The sequence below is a fragment of the Catharus ustulatus genome, chromosome 29 (assembly GCF_009819885.2).
Source record: "Catharus ustulatus isolate bCatUst1 chromosome 29, bCatUst1.pri.v2, whole genome shotgun sequence".
NCBI classification, from domain to species: Eukaryota; Metazoa; Chordata; class Aves; order Passeriformes; family Turdidae; genus Catharus; species Catharus ustulatus.
In genome coordinates, this window is record NC_046249.1 from 3,930,291 (window position 1) to 3,952,149 (window position 21,859).

The 21,859-nt window shown below is 47.7% G+C and overlaps 1 protein-coding gene across 4 annotated transcripts in view; it reads right to left on the reverse strand.

Annotated features, from left to right (window-relative positions):
- Nucleotides 1–249: 249 nt before the first annotated feature.
- Nucleotides 250–21,859, reverse strand: part of CPAMD8 (C3 and PZP like alpha-2-macroglobulin domain containing 8) — a 54,771-nt gene continuing 33,161 nt past the window's right edge. For 2 of the 4 annotated variants that reach the window (XM_042780050.1, XM_033082416.1), the window contains exons 33-43: nucleotides 21,381–21,536; nucleotides 20,932–20,994; nucleotides 20,010–20,245; nucleotides 16,687–16,774; nucleotides 11,685–11,759; nucleotides 11,034–11,139; nucleotides 10,839–10,949; nucleotides 10,003–10,215; nucleotides 9,497–9,571; nucleotides 4,533–4,701; nucleotides 250–3,924 (exon numbers count right to left, since the gene is read on the reverse strand). In XM_042780050.1, the coding sequence (XP_042635984.1) occupies nucleotide 3,924; nucleotides 4,533–4,701; nucleotides 9,497–9,571; nucleotides 10,003–10,215; nucleotides 10,839–10,949; nucleotides 11,034–11,139; nucleotides 11,685–11,759; nucleotides 16,687–16,774; nucleotides 20,010–20,245; nucleotides 20,932–20,994; nucleotides 21,381–21,536 (1,293 nt within the window). In that variant the 3' untranslated portion in view covers nucleotides 250–3,923. Of the gene's footprint in view, nucleotides 3,925–4,532; nucleotides 4,729–9,496; nucleotides 9,572–10,002; nucleotides 10,216–10,838; nucleotides 10,950–11,033; nucleotides 11,140–11,684; nucleotides 11,760–16,686; nucleotides 16,775–20,009; nucleotides 20,246–20,931; nucleotides 20,995–21,380; nucleotides 21,537–21,859 lie in introns of all 4 variants that reach the window. The other 2 variants (XM_033082415.1, XM_033082414.1) reach the window with 1 other exon arrangement.

Consider the following 21,859-nt stretch of genomic DNA (forward strand, 5'->3'; position numbering starts at 1 on the left):
CTGATCAAAGAGGTGCTCAGGTTTGTTGCTTATTAGAACCTGCTGCAAATCTGACAAAGTGCAGCCAGTTCATCTCTCAGACACAACTGGGGCACAGCTCTGTGAGCAGCTGGTAGAAAATGAGCAATGAATCTCTTTAGATCTCCTTAATTCTTCAGTTTTCCCAGCACAGGCTTGACAAGCTAAAGCGCGAATAAGAGGCAGAGAGGATTGTCTTAAAATCAGTTTTTAATAAAATATTTATCAGAATCTAAAACAAACACTTTTCTGGACTCAGACTTGCTAAGATGTGTGTGGACAAACCAACAACTGGTCAGAGAGCTGTTTGTGTGTACCTGTGTGTGGGGGGCAAAGGGCAGGGGAAACACAAAGCTGGGCTCAGGGTGCTGGGCACTCAGAAACAGCAGGGACTTAAAAAAACCCCAACCCCAACCCCAAACCTGGGCTGGTAGAGGTTTTCTAAATAGTTGCTCTATCCACAATAATGAAAACCAGGTTATTGTGCATTAAATGTCAACAGTCAGAGTGAGCAAAGCAAGTGCTGGTGTGTTGGGGACGTTCTTCAAGCAAGCTGAACATTCTTCTGGTATTTGCTTTCTGCTGAGGCTGATTAAGGAGGAGGGGAAGAGGCAAGACCAAAACACAGGACAAGAAAGAACAAGGGGAACTATTGCTTTAAAATAAATACCATGGTAATGATTACTCTGCATAATGTACAGTTACAAATATATAAATATTAATTTCCTTGGAAGGATTGCAAGCATCAACCACTGATAACTAGCACTGCTGCAGCTATTCAGTCACAGAACTCGATGGAAGGAACAATTTCTGTGTTTTACAAACCCACTGGCACTTTTCTCCTTTTGCAGTGAGGGACCATCAGGAAAAGGAAAGGAGAAGCATCTCTCTGACAGAGGGAGGCAAATGTCTCTAAAGCCAGAAACAACTCAGCTGCTGCTGGCCTTGCTGGCTTTGGCTTTCCAGCACCCAGCTGGTCTTTTCCTTGGTGGAAAAAAAAATAAAAATCAATCCTTCTCTCTAAACTGACTGGCTGAGGTGCACAAAGTGGGAGCCTGAGATGTCCTTGTGCTCTCAGGGACAGAGGGGAGACTGAGCAGCTTCAGAGCCAGAGCTGGGCCAAAACCTGTGAATGGCTTTGAGTCTGTGCAGCTGTGCTGTGTCAGGGATCCAGTCCTCAAGGCTCTGTATTCCAAGCAGGATGTTGAAAAATGGAGGAAAAATAATCTATGGGCTTTTTCCCTAGATAAGAATTAATGATGGTTACAAGAAACATGAACAGAAGTGTGGGACAGGGGAAAGCTCTGGACCCTCAGCTGAGGCGGAGAGAGCAGAGACCTTCTCCTTTACTACTGTGATAGGGGGGAAAGGCAACCACAGTGGGGTAACTGCAGGCTCCTCAATTCAATTCCTTAAATAAAATCACCTTCTATCTTTATAGCTACAAAGAGGAGCTGGTCTGGTGGAGCAGGGGAAGGCAGGGGCTGCCAGGAGCAGATGGACTGGGAGTGCCAAGGCTGGGAACAAGCACTGGGGGTGAAGTCAGGATCCAGAAATCCTGTCCCATCCCCTCCACACACTGCCCTGCTCTGTCTGGCTCTGAGGACATCAAGGCTGCTCTGCCTTTGCCTTCTGAGGGTCCAGGGCTCTCTGAATTGAAAAACAGAAGCCAGACTCCTCTGCCTCAATCACTGGCACAGGGACCCCTCAGACAAGGTCCTGATTGATGTGCTGGCACCACCAGCAGGAATTATTTACCTGGCAGCAACAGGGGGATGTCTGCATCTGGAATTAGGACATTACATGTGCCAGAGCCTGAGGAAAGTGAAGAAAGCCAGGTTTAATTCTTGGCTGGAACTCCCCACCCTCATCTCCTCATCCCCAGGTCTGAGTGCCCAAGGATCTGTGAGAGGACCAAGTAATTCAAAACAACTTCAAATATCTCTCCAGAAGCATTCACTGGGTGTACAATGGGTGAGAGAGAGCAGGAAAGGAAAAGCAGAAAGAGACTGAGGACAGGAGACTGAGGAATCAGAACACAGCTCCCAGCTCCTGGATGAAGCCACTCACAGACATCACAGGGTGACCAAGTGCCTCATTCTCCCAACTCACAGCACTGAACAGCTGCAGCCTGAACCAGCAAACAGCAGGGTTTGTATTGAGCAGTTCTGAGTTTTAGAAAAGGGAAAAAAAAAATTCTTGTTGCAGCTCACACTAGGCCTGTTATTTACCCAGGGATAAATATTGACTCAGTCCTGTGTGTACACAATAGCCAGTGCCTGCCAGAACAGTCGCTTGCAGGAGGTGGAATTTAGTTTAAAGGCATTTATTTACCTGCCAGGCAGGACTGCAGCTGCCAGGGTGAGGGCAGGATGGGCTCCTGCACACCCCAGACATGGGGCAGAACCCTCAGGATCCTGGGGGCAGCCACGAGGGAAGGCTGGCAAAGCTGCCAACGAGGCAGCTCCGAAATTTCTGGGAACTTCAAGACCCAGACCTTCATCATGTCAACTGCATTCTGCAAATGTCTGGCCCCAGACAAAAAGCACTGGAAACTACACATGCCCAACCTCTGGGATACCTCCTGGTTGTCCCCATGTGGACGTTTTTCTGCAAGAAACTTGCCTTTATTCTGGAATGGAATGTCTATACTGGGATATATTCTTGTCATAGTTCCTGTGTAAACAAGCCTTAAAAATGAATGGAGCTGGGTTTTTTTTTTTTTCCATTTCCATTCACCAATAAACACCCTCAAAAGGAGTTTCCACCCTGCTCTGGGTCCTGGTAACAATAGAAGTGGGAAGATAAAATATTAACACTATTTTGCAAGAGGCAATTGCATGTAACTCCTCCAAAGAGAACAATGCTGCTCCAGGCAGGAAGGGAAACTCAAAAATTTTGGCTCCTGCACTTTTGGAAAGACAAAGCTTTTCTTTTTAAGTTTTGCCACGTTGCTTGGGGCAGGTCAGACCGAGGGAGTCCAGCCTGTGACACCAGGGATTGGAAGTGGCCAGCAGGGACTACCAGCACCAGAACATGCTGTGCTGGATGCCAGTGGGAGCAAAATAAAAGGGGTTGGTGAAGTCAGGAAAACGTTTTAAAGGGCTGTGCCTCGGCCAGGTTCATTTTCAAGCCAGACTTTGAGGAGGAAAGGGGCTGAGAAGGCTGCAAGCAGCCCCTGTCAGCACATAGTGCAACACAAAGAGGGCTCCCCCACCTCACCCCTGCCTCTGCTGGGGCTGCAAACGCCCACCTGAGGCCAGCAGACAGCAGCAGACATGAAGCCTTTCAGCCCTGGCTGTGGAATTCAGTTTTCTCAGGTAAAATGTAGCTCCCAACAACTTCCCTGAACTGTGGAGCCACAGGGAAGTGTTTCTCTCATGGGTGCAGCAGACTGATGGGCTGGGGAAGATGAGTAGCCTCTTGCTGTGTCATAATTGGCAAAAACCACTGATTTTTATTATTATAATTTGAGCAAAAAAACTTCTCAGCCATCTTTCCTCAAACAGCAGTTCAGCTAAGCACAAGGCCTGGACTTAGCTTCTAAGTGTAGCTAGGAAATGGCATTTGCAGAATATCCTGATAGCAGAGAAAACACTTGGAAATGCTCTATAAGTTTGAATTCCAGTCCCTATTTTCTCACCTAGAGGGCACAGCATGTTGGTCTCTCATCACTGGAAGGGCTCCAAAGAGGATGCACAGAAGGCAGGTAAATGGACAGAAAAATAATGCTGAGTGTCCCCCTTAGAGCTCCAGATCTGCCCCATGGGGCAGCAAAGCCAACAGTTCTGAGGGCATCAGGAAGTAGTCATCATTGGGATTCTGTTCTGCAGCAGGTCATCTGGAGGAACAAACTCATACAGGAGTCGATTCTGAGCCTCTTCTCTTTATTTAAATTATGGATTTCTGTCAGAAAGAGAACACAAGGAAGAAAAATCACCTTGCTGTGAGACATGGCTGAGCCTGGGCAGGGAAAAGCTGAGAAGGTCACAGAGCTGGGAGGGACCCTCAGGGATCATCAGAGCAGCCCCTGGCCCTGCCCAGACCCCCCAACAATCCCACCCTGAGCATCCCTGAGAGCGGTGTCCAAACGCTCCTGGAGCTCTGGCAGCCTTGGGGCCGGGACCATTCCCTGGGGAGCCTGGGCAGTGCCCAGCACCCTCGGGGGGAAGAACCTTTCCCTGAGCTCCATGCCAAGCCCTGACACAGCTCCAGCCCTTCCTGGGCTCCTGTCCCTGTCCCAGAGCAGAGATCTGTGTCCATTCCTCCTCTCCCCACCATGAGACTGATGAGGCTCCCCTCAGCCTCCAGCTGAACACACAAGTGAAAGGTCACTTCATCCCACTGGGGGTGAAGCCCCTGAGCTCACAGAGCCTTTCACAGCCGCCCCAGCAAGATCCCATTCCCGCTGACCCCTAAAGAGTTGTGCAAACACCCCTTTTTGGGGCACTGACCCAGCACAGGGATGGCCCAGGCTGGCTCAGAGCAGAGCCCTGTGCCCACTGTGGGCTCACCATTCTGCTGGGGTGGCCTCTCCCTGGCTGCTGTCCCCTTCCTGGAGAGTCCTGGCCGTGCTCAGCTCCGCCACCACCTCGAACACGTCGGCATCCACGGCGAAGGCGTCGGGGTCGTACTCGTAGGAGTAGTAGGACAGGTCTGTGTGCAGGGGGGGCCCCTCCTCGGCTGCTGGGGGAACCAGAGCTGCAGGAGCTGCACCCCAGACCCACACAGGCAGGGCAGCCAGGAGAAGGAAGGGTTTTAGTCAGAGACACGAGGGAGGGGAGCTGCAGGTGTCAGGGTTTGGGTCAGACAGGAGGGAAGGGGGCTGCAGGTGTCACTGGACCTGCAGGTGTTTGCTGGCATTCACAGGGGAGGGGAGAAGCTGCTGCCAAAGCACTTTTCAATTTCCCCATCTGAGATCTGGGCACTGGAAAGAGGGGGAGCAAAGAGAGGGGTAAAGGGAAAGGAAGGAAGAAAAGTGAGAACAAGAGGGGAAGCAAATAAGGGTGGTAAAAGGAGAAAACAAGGAGAGGAAATGAGGAAACAAGGGGGAAAAGAGGAGGAAACAAGGGGGGGAAGGGCAATAAAAGGAGGGAAAAGGGCAATACAGTCTGAAAAAATCTCCAAGTCTCCTTTTCCAGTATGGAATTAACTGAGGTGTGAAGTTTAGACCCATCACGCTGAGGGCTGCACACAGTGAGATAAAAGTGTTATGCAGAGGGCAGATGGCACAAGGGATTCACTCTGAAAATGTCTCCTGTGCCCAGGCACCTCGGGTGAGGAGAGCCCCATGCACCCAGGGACAAGCTCTGTGTGCCCTCAGCTGTGCATCATCTCACAAAACAAGAGACAAAGCTGGAGGGGGACCCTGAGGGAACAGCTCTCTTGGTGGCTGAGCAGTGGAGGCAGCCAACTTTCTTTCCAGCCCAAGTGTGAATATTTCGAGGCCAGGAACCCAGAGCAGAGCCATTGACTCCAGCCTGAATGAGGAGCTGAGGTGCAGCTCCAGCACAGTCACACAGCACTGAAACCTCCATCACTTTGTGCAGGGACAGACCCAGACAGGCAGGAGCAGAATTCCTCCTCTTCCCACTGCCTGCAGCCTGTGCTGACACTGGCAGCTCCTCTCTCAGCACACACCCCACTCACACCAGGCTGTGCTCCCTGTCCAGAGGGTAAAACTGCAAGATAAAACTTCTAGGAATAGCAGCAGATCTGTGTTTCCTAAGCTGCTCCTGGAGCCAGCTCAGCTGTCCATCCTTCCTGCTCTGTGTGTACACTGCTCTAATCCAAACCAAAGCAAGCACTGAGGCAGAATTATTGCAGGGAGGAAAAGTCCCCCCCGCCCAAAGCTGGCTTCATTTAAAGAGAACACTCATCAAGGCCTTTGAAAATGTTTGTTCTCTAGAAATAAAATATCTGAAGGATCTTCCCTGTATCCTCCCACATCCTCCCAGCACTGGGCAGGGGAGTCAGGCTCTGTTCACTCCTGCTTGGCCTCCTCCCTGTGAGAACCTGCCAGACCATGAGCTCTTCTATGAATGGGTGATTGCTGTCCACCAGGGATGGGATGAACATCACAGAACTGACTCTTCCCAGGAATTCAGTGCTGGAGTCCAAGCAAAGAGCACAGGCCGACGTTTCCTCTGCACACAAACCACTCCCCCAGCCCCAAATGTTTGTGCTGAGGCCAATGTTTGCTGAGCAGTGATGGGGGGAGAGGAAAAACAGCCTTGTGCCAGTTCAATCAATCCTGAAAGAGCTGCAGCCCCATGGGGAACACTCCAGGCAGGGAATTTTGGGGATGACTCCACCTGGAAGCAGAGCTCAGGCTGATGTTCCTGGTAGGAGCTGATGTAGGTGATGGCATTTAATTAAAAGAAACAAAAACCAAAAAACCAACCAAAACACCACCACCAAACAAAAGTGTCACATTCCACCTAGAATTTTCTTCCAGTTCCAGCCATTAGCCCTTCTAATTACTAAAACAAAACTGCGCAAAGGACAGAGCTGTGGGGAGAAGGGGCCAGAGAGCTGAGTCTGGGGGGGTTTCCTGCTCCCAGCAGCACTGGGACCCCAGCACTGCTGCCCCACACCCTGGGACATTGTTTTCCACCAAATCCCTGCAGAATCACAGCACTGAGATGTCAACTTATTGTCCTCCAACATCAGTACTGTGGCTGCACCTCGAGTGCCTTTGGCAGAGGAGATTTAGGCACTTTCAGAAGAGAAAGAATGATCTGTGGAAGCAATTAAAGCAGCACTTCATCAGAGAGATGCCATCAGAGCTACTGGGGATCCCACAGGCTCCAGAATCCACCCAGATCCTTGTGGCCAAGGAGTGACAGGGATCTCAGGAAAGCCACAGTCAGAAACTCAGGGAGATTCCAGTTAATAACCCAGCTCCTGCTCCAGGGCTTTGTATCCAAACAAATATTCAGGCTGTGAAGGCACACAGAGCTGGGTCCATGCTACTCAAAATCCTGTTGCACCCTTTTGAGACTCAGTAATTCACCTGTGAGAAGGAACAGCTGAGGAAGGGGATTCACACAGGAGTTATTTCAGCTGAGTCCTGTCAAGCTTCCCTGCAATCAGAGGATCTACAGATGCAAAGAGGATCCCACCCATCTGTACAATAAAAAAGCTGCAGTTTTCAGGTCAAACCTCAGCCATCCTGCCTCACTGCAGACTTTGGGAAGGCATTCTGCAATGTTCTGACAGCAGCAATAGCACTGCATCCTGAACTTTCAGGGCCATCTATGTTCAGTGGCTCATCCTGAACAGCTGGAATTGGTTCCAGTGCGAACTTCACTGGGGTCTGTGTGTGCCAGAGGGAGCCCCAACACATCCTGCAATTCCCACTCATTGCTGGGAGGCAGCTGCTTGTTCCCACTGCTGGTAACACAGACAAGAGCTCAATTAAAGCATCCATCAGACCTCAATTAAAGCATCCATCAGACCTCAATTAAAGCACCCATCAGCCCAAGCTGAGCTGCACCAGCCCCATGGCAAACACAGGAGGCTTCCAGACAACACAAACACCCCGTGCCTCTCTGAGAAGGGGCATTTCCTGCAGATTAACACACCCAGGCGCTTTTACACCAACCTGCCCTAAGCTTGATTCGGCTCCTGGAGTTCTGCAGCCTTTTAGGAAGTCACAGATTTAGGCACGGCTCAGCAGAGCCCTCGCTGGAGCACCTGAGCCGACTTAACCCCATCACATGCTCCAGCAGCAGCGAGCCCAGGAGGGCGTGGGTGAGGAGGGGCTCATTCATCTGCTGCACTTTGATTCATGTCCCGTGTGCTTGACCTGAGAGGAGCCCGCAGGATTAATGAAAATCACATGCTGGGCTCTTTTCCTGGTGCAGGATTTAGTCAGTTTGATTCCTGAATGCTCACTCTGCCACGGCTGCTCCCAGCTCAGCATCTTCTGCCAGCAAATTTGGGCACTCCCAGATCCCAGGACAAAGCCAGCTCCAAGTGCTCTGCTTTGACAAACATAATCTAAAATCTGCATAACAATGCCACACAAAATAATCGGATTTTCTCCTTTAGCTCCTTCTGAGCCAGCACTGTTTCTGTCAACTCAGAAGTTGGGATTTTCCTTTGACTTCAAGGCAGATTATTTCAGAAACGCTGTTCTGAACATTTTTTGGATTGTGGGTTACCATCAACTTCCATAATTTTTTTCTCCCAGGTAATCATATCAAATTTTTGTCTGAAAATAACGTAATGGTAGCCCCATTTTTGTACATCTCAGTATGGCCTCACATTCCAGCAGTGCCCAAATGGAACAGTTTGGGAATGCTGCTTGAAAGGTTCAGCTGGCAGAGATTCCATGGTGAGCACATGGCATGTGCATGGAATAGAAGGCAACAAGATATAGACTAAAAAAAAAAAAAGAGGAGGAAAATAGTAGAGACATTAAACACTACGACTGGATGACCATTAGAAACTGTCATAATGGAATATTCACCATGTTTTTGCACCTTAATAAGAAAACTGTCCATCAGCTGCTGTCCAGAAGGGAAAGAACAGGATGGTGCCTCATGTTGGACATGGGTTAATCTGACCCTGGTGCACAAAGAGGACTTGAGGAGGCACAGAGGCTTCTCCTGAAGAATTGAACTGGTTTCACCAATTTGTTGGGAGAGTTGGAGGCCAGGGGAAAATTAATGAGTGGAAAGCAGCCAGGAAAAATCTAGTCCAGTTTATTTACTAGAAACAGCCCAAAACAAGCTATTCTATTGACCCTCCACTGCTTCTTGGTGAGATTTATTGTGAGCCATCAGCGAGTTCGACACCAGTCTTGGAAAGTGCATGAACATAAGCACCAAATAAAATGAGCAGCCAAATTCCTGGCTACTCCATCCACTGACCTTAACATTTTTGTTCACTAAGGCTCTTTATTCCAAACAGCAGCTCTGAGAGAAGCAAGGCTGCCAGCTCCTCTTTTGCACAGAACTGCAGGGACAAAGTTAATCCACCTGGATTCGAGTCCCTGCAGTGGTTTGGGCTCTGGTCACGTCCTGCTCAGTTGTTTGTTGGAACACATTACATCAGCCTGGCTTTAAATGGGATCTTTCCAGCTTAACAGTGGAAGAAAAGATCACAGAGAGTGTGTTGTTCAAACACAGCAAGGCTGAGAAAATAGGAGGGTCAGTTGTCCACTCCTACAAACAATAATCTAAATCCTGAACTGAGCAGGATTCCTGCATGATTTCCTGAAAGGAAAAGGACTGGGAGAGCTGTCTGCTACTGAATACCTCTCACCCTCAGTTTCCTTCACCTCTTCATTTTCTTTCTGATTTCTGAATATTATCACTTTTCTATAAGATAGAAAAATTCAGCATCTTCACTTAAAACATGCTTGAGAGCCACCTGTACTTAATACAGGGATAGGACAAACTTTAACCTTTTAAAAAAGGTTTTGACCTTTTAAGAAAGCTTTTGGATGAATGTAAAGGTATTGCATTACCTGCTGGAGTCTGGGGAACACTGGGCTGCTCAGCTGTGTGGGAGTGTGTCTCCCTTTCTTCTGGCAAGTTCTTGGCTGGAAATACAAAGAAAAAATAATCTCATTGGTCACATATTTTGTTAATGCATCTCTAGAAAGTGTTTTCATTTCAAGAGGCAGCATAGTCACTTCTCTGATAGACTGCATGCCTTGAAAGGCCATGCAGAATCTCCAGATCATGTTATATTTCATGGATTTAATTTTTATCCAGGAGTATTCACTTCAGATCAAACAGTATCACTGATTTTCTCTTCATTCTGACTGGTAAAACATGCATTCATGAGAACAGAAAACCAGTTACTTCAAGCTGAAAAGCAGCTGCCCTTACCACTTAATCAGCTGTACCATGAACAGCAAAATCTCACAGAGCAAGTTTGGAATTCTCCTCCTTTCCCTACCACAGGCACGAGGACTGACAACATTCTGCAACCAGACTGTGACAGAAAAGGCAAGTAAAGGAAACCTACAGGCAGCACACTGAGCCATGGGCATCTGCTCTATGCTGGTGTTGTTCCTGCAGGATGCCACCTCCATCTGGCAGTGGTTGGGGTAGATGTGCCCGTCGGAGCCGCACACGGGCTCCCCGTCGTAGCCGCAGTCCCGCGAGCACAGGCACTGCTCCAAGTGCTCGTCCTCCAGGCACCCAAAGATGTTGTTGCAAGGGCCAGAGTGGACAAAGCCTGGGAATTCAACAAAGCCAGTCAGTTTTGCTCGGCATGGGGAAGGAGGAAGGGAAATATTGCACTGGTGTTGGTTTTTATGTTGAATTCGCTAAGATTTCTAAGAGGAATTTACAAACTTGATAGAGTTAAAAGCTCTGGGAATGAAGGTGGCTTTTTGAAAGAGCCTTGGTGCAACAGCTTCCTGACTTGGGAGAAAGCAAGGTTTTTGGCCACAGAGCACAGAAAGGAACACATGGTTTCTGGGGAAAGTTATTCCTTTCAGGGATGCATTAAATCGTTCAGTCTTTCAGTTGTGGAACTCCATTGCAAAATACTGGAGAGAAAACCAAACTGCATGGCAAAGATTTTTTACCCCTTTATTTACTGACACATCTCCCCTTGTGCAGGTTCTTCCAGAATTAAACATTTTATCTTGCCTCTGAAGCAAACCCAGTCACTCTGGTGCCTGAAGAGCAGCCCTGGTCTGTTTGTCACAACTTCACTACTGCAACTCCCCAAACCTTTGTGAAACTTCCACTAACACAGACAGTAAAACACATTTGTCTAAATATAAATGTGAGTTCAGAACACCTGTGGGTGCTGTTTTTCCCAAAGATCAGCGTGGTTTTGGGGTAACTCACCAACCCACTGGCTGGCTGAGCTCTCCACCTCGTTGCAGGTCGGGCCGTCGCAGAGCTCGCGGGCCAGGGGGCTGTTCTCGCTCACGTTGTAGAAACGAGTGGCTTCAAAAGCTGCAGCAAGGAGGAGAAATCACAGCTGAGCCTCCTGCCTGCACACCTGGTGTCAGCTGGGATCAAAGGGACACAGGCACAAACCTGGCTCGTAGTAGTCGTACACTTTGATGGGAACAGGGGCTGTTTTCCCAACGATGTGCTCCCTGAAAGCCTGGAACTTCACACAGGTCATGCACTGGCTGGGAATCTGTGAAAGGGAGTAAAAGACTCAAAAACGACACTTGAAGTGAAGAGACCCCAAAGTAACACAAAGACACCTCCAATACTCCAAGCACAGGGACAGAGATAAAGAATAAAAACCAAAAGGATGAACTAAAGCAGGATGCTTTGCTGACCTTTAAAACACAGAGCAGACACTCCAGCTGTGTTCCCACAACCACCAGATAATTTCCTGCTGCTGACCAAACCAAGAGAGATTTCACCTTCCACTCTCAGTCTGTGCTGTGAAATCTAAATTATTCTGCATTTAGCACCACTAGTTGTACCTCAAAGCGAGATTATTTCAAGGCAAAAATCTATGTGATATCTACCCAAAACCACTCCATGGGCTGAAGCGAATCACCTGCCTCTGTTATATTTTGGTTTCCAAGCAAAAACACAACACCCACCTGCAGCAAAGTTAAAGCTGCACTGATCCTCACCCCTGACCCCCAACACTCTGCCTGTGCCTCATCCCCTGGTCATCAGCCTTTCATTAAAATCCAACATAATTATAAGAAACAAAGCCATTACCTCATCAAAATAAAATAGGACTTTTCTTCCATCCACTTCATATCTTTTTAACCCAATTTGCTTGTTCATCAACAACTGGGGGTAAAAAAAAAATTAAAAATCATCATGTTTAGTTTAATCTCATTTTATAGAAAAGAGAATAAGTAAGATTTCAGCCTGCTTAGAAAACTGATCAGACACTAAACTCCAGGGGTTTCTTCTCCTGGAAAGAGTGCTTCCCTAAGAAAGGGAAAATGCAAAGAGATTGAAGCTCTGCCACATGACTGAGGGGGAAAAGCCACCCTGTGTCCTTCCCTGTGTCCTGCTGAGGAATTCCTGCAAGGTTCATCAGCTGAGAGCTGCTCCTGCTCCCTGGGGCATTCATGTCCTGGGGCTCTGCTGCTGCCTCATCCATAATCTGAGCAGCTCCCAGATTGTTTTCAGTGCCAAGGCTCCAGCAAGACTCAGAGATCCCAAAGCACTCCATGAAATCTCTTCTTTCCCCCCCTCAGACCACCAGGGAATCTCCCTGCTGGACTGGCTATTGAAGGTCCCCTCCTCCCAGCAGCTGAAAAATCCAAAACATTCTTCTGCCAGGAAAATTAATCCACACATTTGAAAAGAGCAGCCATTTGAAAGAGCCCCAGGCACCCTGCCTTTTGACAAATGGGGTCAGGCCAGGCCTCTGCTCCTCATCTTCTCTCCCTTCGAGGCCCAGGGATTTGGAATTTGGGGTTTGCATTGTACCAGGCAGGCTTACACCTCTCTGCTTTTTATCTGCACAGCTAAGGAATATCTGACCACGATCTAAGGGCACTTCCCACATCTCCAAACCTTTATTTGCAATTTTCCAAAGGTTCCTCCTCTGATTTCTGCACTTTAAACATCTCAATTCCATGACTGTCCTGCCTGATCAAGGATTACTATTTCGATAATTTGTATTTTAAATGCATCTGTCATGTGGGAAATATCTAGTACTGAAGCTGAGTAGGATGAGAGTTTGTGGAAAAAGATTTTTGTGTTTTAATCAACATTTGGGGAGCCATAACACTCTATTCTATAATTCTATTCTCCAAACTGTCCCCTTCAGCCTCTGTCAGACAATCCCATTTGTAACACAGGGATATTCTTGTGGGGTTTTTTTTTTGTTTTTAATATTCTTAAGTTACTTTGAGATCACAGGCTAAAATCTCTGTGGAAAGGGGAACAAATCATCATTATTATTATTCTCATCATAATTATTATTAATTTTTGCTATGATTACTATTTAGGATGACACAAATGAAGCAGCACTCCCACTGAAGTTTGCCTGAACCTGCCAGCAGCAGCTTTAGCTGTGACTGCTCAGCTGAGAGCTCCTCCTGTAAAACCCTGCTCCTGCCATTCCTGTAACAAGCCAAGCAACATGTGTTTAAGTCCCACACAATATGGAAAGGGCCAATTTAATTTGTCCTTACAATGTGATGGTGGCTGCTGTTAGCCAGCTGCAGACAGGGCTTTTATGAGAGCTGGGAGACGCCGGCGCCACCGGGAGCTGCTCAGCCCAGCTCAGCCCAGCTCAGCTCAAGCTGCATTTTTTCTGGTGAGGTTTGATATATCCCAGCCTGGAGTGACCTCCTGACCCTGTCGACATCCAGCATTATTAGGGGGATTTGTGGCAGGGCTGCCCGGGGTGTGCACAGAGAGCTCATTAAGCAGCACTGCCCTGGGGCTGCTCCAGCCTGGGACAGGGAAAATCCTGATTTACAGCCCAGCCCCTCCAGGGCAGGGCAGGGAATGGTTGGGGTGGCAGGGAAAAGGCAGCAGGGACAAGGATGGGACCTGCTCCTGCTCAAGGTGGTGTCCAAAACACACAGGGAAACTTCAGTGGGGGAATTTCATGTTGGGGCCACGTTTGGTAGCCAGGAAGAAATCCCAGAAATTGTTTGGGTTGGGAGGGACCTTAAAGCCCTGGGTGTGTTCTGGGCAGAGGAATGCTGAGAATAATTGGCAATAAATGATTAACATGAGGATATGCTGTCTTCAAGGGGGACACTGATGCTGGTGCCACAATGAACTGGCTGTGTGATGTCTCAAAACACTTCTGTTTGCAGCAGATCCCAGCATGGTTTGGGTTGGAAGAACCTTAAATCTCATCTCACTCCACCCCTGCCATGGCAGGGACACCTTCACTGTCCCAGGCTGCTCCCAGCCCTGTTCAGCCTGGCCTTGGGCACTGCCAGGGATCCAGGGGCAGCCACAGCTGCTCTGGGCACCCTGTGCCAGGGCCTCCCCACCCTCCCAGGGAACAATTCCTGCCCAATATCCCATCCAGCCCTGCCCTCTGGCAGTGGAAACCATTCCCTGTGTCCTGTCCCTCCATCCCTTGTCCCCAGTCCCTCTCCAGCTCTCCTGGAGCCACTTTAGCCTCTGGAAGGGGCTCTGAGGTTGCCCCAGCAGAGGTGGATCTGCACTGCTCTTCCACTGCCTGCCTACAGATATGCTTGAGCTTTGTCACCACATTTCATTTTTGAGATGCAATATAAACCCATGGAATTCTGCTCTTCAAGGGGAATGTTTTCTCTTGAAGATGCAAAATCCTTCACAGTTTAGGAAAATCACCCTCTTTCCAAATGAAGCAATTCTGGTTATGGGAACAGCAGAGCCTTCTGGGCTCACACACCAATGACAGAAATTCTTGGCTGTCAGGCCCTGGCACAGCTGTGGCTGCCCCTGGATCCCTGGCAGTGCCCAAAGCCAGGCTGGATGGGGCTTGGAGCAGCCTGGGACAGTGAAGGTGTCCCTGCCATGGCAGGGGTGGGATGGGATGAGCTTTAAGGTTCTTCCAACCCAAACCATGCTGGGATCTGCTGCAAACAGAAGTGTTTTGAGACATCACACAGCCAGTTCATTGTGGCACCAGCATCAGTGTCCCCCTTGAAGACAGCATATCCTCATGTTAATCATTTATTGCCAATTATTCTCAGTGTTCCTCTGCCCAGGACAGTCCCTGAGCACAGGCAGGGCAAACCCTCCCACACAGCACAGGAGGAGCCTGTGAGCAGTAATTCCACACAAACAGAGCCTGCCTGGGTCCCCAGCCCTTCCTGGGGACACCTGAGTGTCACCAGCCCCAGGGAAAGGGGAAGTGTTCAGGGACAGTAACACAAGGGACTTGCTCTGGTTCCTCAACCTAGGAACCCTCAGCTCTGGACCCTGCTGACATCAGGAAAGGAGACATTCACCCAAACTTGCTATTTCTTCTTTTCCCACCGCAGAGCAAAAAAACTCCAAAACCAACCAACCAAAAACAAAAAAACCCCAAAAAACCCCAAACCCCCCCAAAACCAAAAAAAAACCCAAAAAAACCAACCAACCAACCAACCAACCAAAAAACAACCCCAAAAAACAAGCAAAAAACAACATTTAAAAAGCCCATGGATATGTTCCTTAAGAACTTTCCTGTTCTTCTGCAGTAAAAACCCCTCCACACTGTTTCTTCTCTTTCTTTTGACTCTTTCCCTCTGCTCAGAGAACATTCCATTGGTTTAACACCATCAAGATATCCTGTTGTTCTCCTCCTGGGACATTCTGAGCTCTCTCTGCTTCTAAGCCAGGTTCTCACCCATATTTTTTCTGCTGTTATTTCCATGAATGACTGTGAAAGGGAATGCATTTGACAGCACTACCTGTGACCATCACTCCAGCACCCTGAGCAGAGGAGGGAAAGCAGGAACCAAACCCACTGCAGGTCCCCTCACCTAAACTTTCTCCTTTCTCTTCCCCTGGGGATGCTGGAGAGCTCCTGCTCCTGCCTTGCCCCACCTGAACAGCCATATGCAGTTTGATGTTCAGAGAATATCACTCACAGGCACACAGAAACCAATCCATTTTACATGCTTGGGTTTGAAAATAGATTTCTCCACGTGCAGCTTGTGAATGGATATAAGTATTTTCAGTTTTTCTCTTTATAGGAATAATTTCATATCTGATCCCTTGTTCTGAAAGGATGCAATTGGTTCTCAGGGATTCATACAAAAACTTCCTTGGGTACAGAGACACCCCAGGAGACATCTGACAGCATCTTCTCACATGGATTGTAAACCCCTCCAAGAAAATGCAATGGTGTTTCAATTACAAATCAGCCAAATCAAGTGAAATCCTAGAGAAGATAAAGCAATGTGCACTCCTCCTTGAATTACAATATCAAATTAAACTTCACAATGGTTCTACTTTCAAATTCTTTCCTCAGATCCCTTCCCAATATAATGAGATAAAGTTATTAACAGGAGAGGTCTTTTAGAAGCAAAACATTTTTTAGGTATTTACCAGCTCCCAAGGATGCAAAAATTGTACAGCTCTTCAGTTAAATAGTCCTTAAAAAATAATATTTGCAGCCTAAGAACCCCACCAGTGAATGCAACATTCCACAAAATGCAATGAGTTGCAATGAATGCAATGCTCCCACAAATATAAAGCAAAGCTCAGGATTAGAGTTCCTCTGCCCTGAAGGGCTGGCTGGGCACGAGGCACATTCTGTCCACCTCAGCTTGGCTGCAACAAACACCATGTTCTCCCAGGGAGAGGGGGAAAAATAAAAGGGCAAAAAATTCCAAGACACAGAGCCTCCAAAGAAATGGGATCCAGATGTTGGAGATAACACAGCCCACTAAGCAGCCATAAACAGCTCCTGTTAGAGCACATTTGCACCTCAGCTTTTCCACAGGGTCTCAGTTAATTACTGTGCACTGGCTCAGGAAAACCTTGGCTTGGCTTTGCTCAGCCTGCTCAGAACATCTGTTCCCTCATTTCAGAGATTTTCTTGACAAGTGAAATCTCTTCCTCCCCCTTCCCACTTTTAATTGTGTTTTCAGCAGTGCTCTGACACTCAATTCCTCCTCTTGCCCCTGGAAGGGAACCCCTCCCAGGTAAAGATCCACATCCCATCCCATCCCATCCCCATCTCCATCTCCATCCCATCCCTCCCCATCCCCATCCCCATCTCCATCCCAATCCCAATCCCCATCCCATCCCATCCCCTTACCTGCTCCAGGCTCTCAATATCTGCCCTAAACCCTGAGAACAAAGGCACTTCCAACACAGCCATGTTTGAGGATCCAGAGTGCAGCCATCTTCCCATGGGAACAAAAAGAGAGAAAATGGGAACAAACTCAAGATCCAAGACAACAAATGGACAACTCAGAATGGAAAAACCAACTCCAGAAGAAAAAAAAATTAAAAGGCTCTCCTCATTGAAGAGCTTGTGGAAAGCCAGTTTATTTGGTTTTTAGAAATCCTCTTTTCTGCTTTTATTTAATAAAGTTATGCCCAGCTCACAGAGGGTAGGAGATGTCCTGGAACACAGAAGCAGAAAAGCAAAGGGATGCAGCCACCTGTGGGGCTGCTTGCTTTCTTTTTCAATTAAACACTGAGAAAATGCACTTGGTAAAATAGGAAAGAAACCCTTGGAGTAGAAGAAACTTCTGTCCCACCCTGAGAGGAGGGTGTAGATGGACTGTGGTGGGAGAGGGATGCTAATTCCCAACACCAGGCAAGGTCATTCAGTCCTTGTAAATGGGGTTTTGTAAATGGCTGTTTCAGCCCTGACCCTGAGAAAAGGGATTTTGCTAACAAGTCAGCAAAGTCACTGCCTCCTTGGTGTTAAAGAGTTCACTGCCTGTGTCATCTTATAGAGTATAAAAACTCAGAAAACCCTCTGAAATTAAGTGTGCACCAAAAAAAACCCACAGAGGAAGGTATGGAGAGAAAGTCTGTGGGGCCATTGGAAAAATCTCAATTTTTGCAGCATAGCAGAGGAATCTCCATCCTAAAGCAGCTCCTGGAGCCCCAGGCCAAGGCTGCTCCTCTCTGCATTGCCAGCAGCTCCCAGCCCTCCCTCCCTGGCAGCTCACCTGGCTGCTGTGCCCCACCTGAGCCCAGCACTGACAAAAACTCTTCCACAGCTCCCAGCAGCAGAATTGCCAGCTCTGAGCTGGCTGCTGCAGGGCCCCTGTCTCTGGAGCCCCCTGAGCTCAGGGGTGTGAGCTGGCTGAGGCTGAGTGTCACACCCCAGCCCAAGGCTCACGGTAGCATGAGGTGGCCTGGGGACAGAGCCAGCTCTGGGTGAGGCACTTCAGGGCCCCCAGAGACCTCATTAATTAAACCTCATTAATTCCCATCTAACTCCATGCTCCACACTCCCTAATAAAAGGCACAGGATCCTTTTGCCTGCATTTCCCCAGTCTCTGTTATATATCACAGCTTTTTATTTTCCACCCTGTGCTCTCCCTAACCTTTCACAAGTGCCCCAGGGACGTCACTGGGCATGACCACACCTCATTACATCCTGAGAACACCCCCAGCCCAAAATATCTCTGCTGTCATCCTGAGCTGCACTCCTCTCTTCACACTGCCCCAGCAAGATGATGATGGAGCTGGGAGCATCATTACAGGAAGAAGGGGAGGAAAGGAAGATTTCATTTGCTTTTGTTTCCTTTCCAAGCAATCCATCTCCTTGCACTGGGCTTCCTCTCAAATTTCTGTCTTAGCTCCAGCAATTCCCAGAGCAGAAGTTTCAGGATTATCAGCAGAGAGGTTGTGCTGATGCAGGGCAGCCTCCTCAGCATCTGACAAGGCTGTGGAATTTTATCCTCTCCCCAAAACAGGCTGAGGGCTTGGGCAGGGTGAGAAGAGGCTGGCACAGTTTCATGGTGGGACTTGGGGGCAGTGCCTGTGCCACAGCACAGCCCCATGGGCCAGGGAAAACAAGATCCCACCTTGTCCTGGGACACTGCAGCTCTGCAGGAAGGAAGGGGACAAACTGATAGGGGAGCCAGAGTTTCCCATTAAACTCTGACAGGGCAGCCACAATTTTCCATTTCCATCTGAGCCACTCACTGGATTTCACTCACTGGGAGGTCAGTGAAGGAGCAGCCCCCCCACCTGCCACACTCCCAGTCACAAACATGCAAATTAATTATGAATTTCTTGGGAATGGTTTTTCCTGGTGCACAACAGGATGCTGTGAACCCTCTTTATTTACTCTGGTTGTGGCTTTATCTTTCTAGGTCAAATTCCCAACAACCTGCCTAAAAATCCAAATGCTTTATGAAGAGATCAGCAACCCCTGATGACTGCAGCAGTACCAAGGTGTTTAAGCAAAACTTGTAAGTGGATCTAATACAGGTCAGAAACTATTCTTGCTGCTGTTTGTCTGTAGCCAAGCTGTTTTCTCACAATAAATTGAGTTTTCCAATCTACAAAATGAGACAGAATTGCTCATGTCTCTGTAAAGTGCTTTGAGAGCTAGAAATTAAACTTCTGAATCATGCCACTTTTAAAAGTTATGTCACATTTCATTATATGGAGTAAGGCGATAATGAATTTGAGAGCTTATAAATATCTGCATGTACTGTGCCTTTGCCATAGATTCCAAACTCATACCATGGCAACAAGCATCTTCTGTTAGGTTTTGGTACCCAAAACTGAACCACTAAGGAGCTCAAATAATAAAGGCCAGTCAGTAATGTTTATAAAACTATTGGCACAATTAAGACATTAGTTAACCAGCTGAATTTACCTTGCTTTTTGAGGCTTTTAAGAAAATAATCCAGAACTTTTTCTTTTCATCCTTATACAAGCAAATCACATCACAGTTGTCATTTTCAGGTTTTGGAGAGGCAATATTGAAACTCAGTGATAAAACCTCAAGGTGTTGTTCTAATTTATCAACCTTTCACACACTTAACACTGAAATGGCCATGGGTTGACTCTGTCCTACAACCCACAGAAAGTTCTGCCTCACCCTGCTCAGGATCCAGACAGAGCAGCAAGAGAGAGCTCGGTGTTCTGCTGGCACAGAGGGGCTGATCAGCAAACCCAGCATTCTGTGGGGAGCAGGGAGCATTCCCTACTGTGGCTTTTCTTTTTTGGTCCCTGGTGGTATTTACCAGGACCAGAGAGTGCTAACATATAGCAGTCTCTCAGAAAAGCTCACATTTAGCCAGTAGAGAAAAACCGGAGGCCTTACTTGACGAGTTCCACAAGAGTCTTTATTTCATGGGGAGGGTGGTCAAGCAGGGATCTCTGAGAACAAAGGGCAGACAGCTATATTTATAGGTTCAGGGAGGATCCAAACTACAACCAATGAAAGTTTATACAAAGAACAGCATCCAATCTAAGTGAGAAGTTCCAAAGGTGAACTGACCAATTACACAGACTAATTTCTAACCAATTCTCTTCCAAAATGTTAGGAGTGTGACCAAATTCTTAAGGAATTTGGCTCAACCTTGATATCTAGGATACCTTATCTATTATAGCAAGTTCCAGGGGAAGATGACTTTGGAGGAATCCACATCCCCACCCTACCTGGTGCAGGTCTCCAGGATGACTTTGTACTCGCGGTGGTCGTGGTCCGAGGCCGGGTCCTCGTCGTCCCCCAGGGCCCTGTCCCTGTGCAGGGCTGCGCGGCTCTGGGGGGCAGCGCCCGAGCGCAGCGGGGCCGGCGCCTGCAGCTGCTGCTCTGCCTTGGGCTCCTTCAGGTTCACCAGCAGCTGGAAGGCTGGCTTGGCAATAGGATCGGGTACATTGTAAGTGACATCGATCTGCAGCAGGACAGGGAGAAGCAAAACACGTCAGGGTGGTTCATCACAGCTCAAAGATTTTAAAATGTCTCCAAATGTCCCTTAAGGACCAGCACAGACACAAGATCTCTTCAGAGAGGGGGAATGGCAGGCACAGGCACAACAGAGGCTTTACCACACAGTTATGTCTCTATATAAGCTCTACCAGATCTGGTACAGTCACATTCACTCCCTAAATTATAACACCATGTTACAGAATTATTTCCTATGTAAAGCAAGGGTTCTATAACACCATGCTATAGAATTATTTCCTATGTAAAGGAAGTGTTCTATAACACTATGTTATAGAATTCTTTCCTATGTAAAGGAAGGGTTCTATAACACCATGTTATAGAATTCTTTCCTGTGTAAAGGAAGGGTTCTATAACACCATGTTATAGAATTCTTTCCTGTGTAAAGGAAGGGTTCTATAACACCATGTTATAGAATTATTTCCTATGTAAAGCAAGGGTTCTATAACACCATATTATAGAATTCTTTCCTATGTAAAGGAAGGGTTCTAACACCACATTACAGAACTGTTTTGAGAGAAATTCCAAGTGTTAAGTCCTTCCTCGCAGCACAGAGGGATTACAAAAGCAGCAAACAGGCTGTGAGGTTAGAGATCATCTGCTGCCATGCTTCCTCCAGCCCCATGACAACCTTACCTGCATCAGACAGCAGCCTTCACCTTTGGCACTCACAAACAGCCCTGTTGGAATACTGGGGATCTGGGGAGAACACACAGGTGAGACACACACAAGACATGGCACTCAGAATGGAAATGAATATTAAATTTAGCTCTGTTCTGTACAAAATGCCTTTATAAAGGACACTGCAGAAGTTAAGTGAGTGTGGCTTAGTCTCTTCACCACCTGCACTTACAATGGCAGAGACAAACAGCAGCACAAAATAAACATCAGGCACTGGTTATGGTGAAAAAAGCCTTCAATCAGGAGTGCTGCCTCCTTCACAGCAGAATCCAGCCACAAACCCACAGAAAGTCCCACAGGTCTCAGTGCTTAACTTGTGCTTTTACCATCCCTGATCCAAGCCCTCATTCAGAGCCCAGCTCACATGGATTGCTTTAAAAATCTGCCTGCACAGAACCACCTACCACTGCAGTCTGAAGGACTTTCTTATTCATCTTGTTAAGCTCAAAGGTCTCCTGGTAGTCCAGGTTAGTAGAAGCCAAGGAAATGGTCAGGTTGACTCCTCCAACATAAGAAAGGATGGCATATTCAGCCAGAGCCTGCAGGGCCACACAGGTGTCCTGGGAAGAGGAGGGAAGGAAAAATCAGAATAGTGAAGAATACAGGAGCACAGCAAACTTCCAAACAGCTCTGCTCAGCTCCAGCTGGCAGAATCTTCCTCATTAATTCACATGGCAAAAGAAACATCAGGTTTAGCTCACTTTTCCTATCAAAGGCACCTGTGAGGACAAAGTCTGGGTTCCTTTCAAATTACCAGTCCAAGGAGGAAGCAGTAAAGAGCACTGGGGAATTTTTCTTCTTACCAGAACACAAACAATTTCTGCCAGGAAGATGGAAACCTGAATTCCTGAATCAATTGACAATGCATGCATCCCAGCTTCCT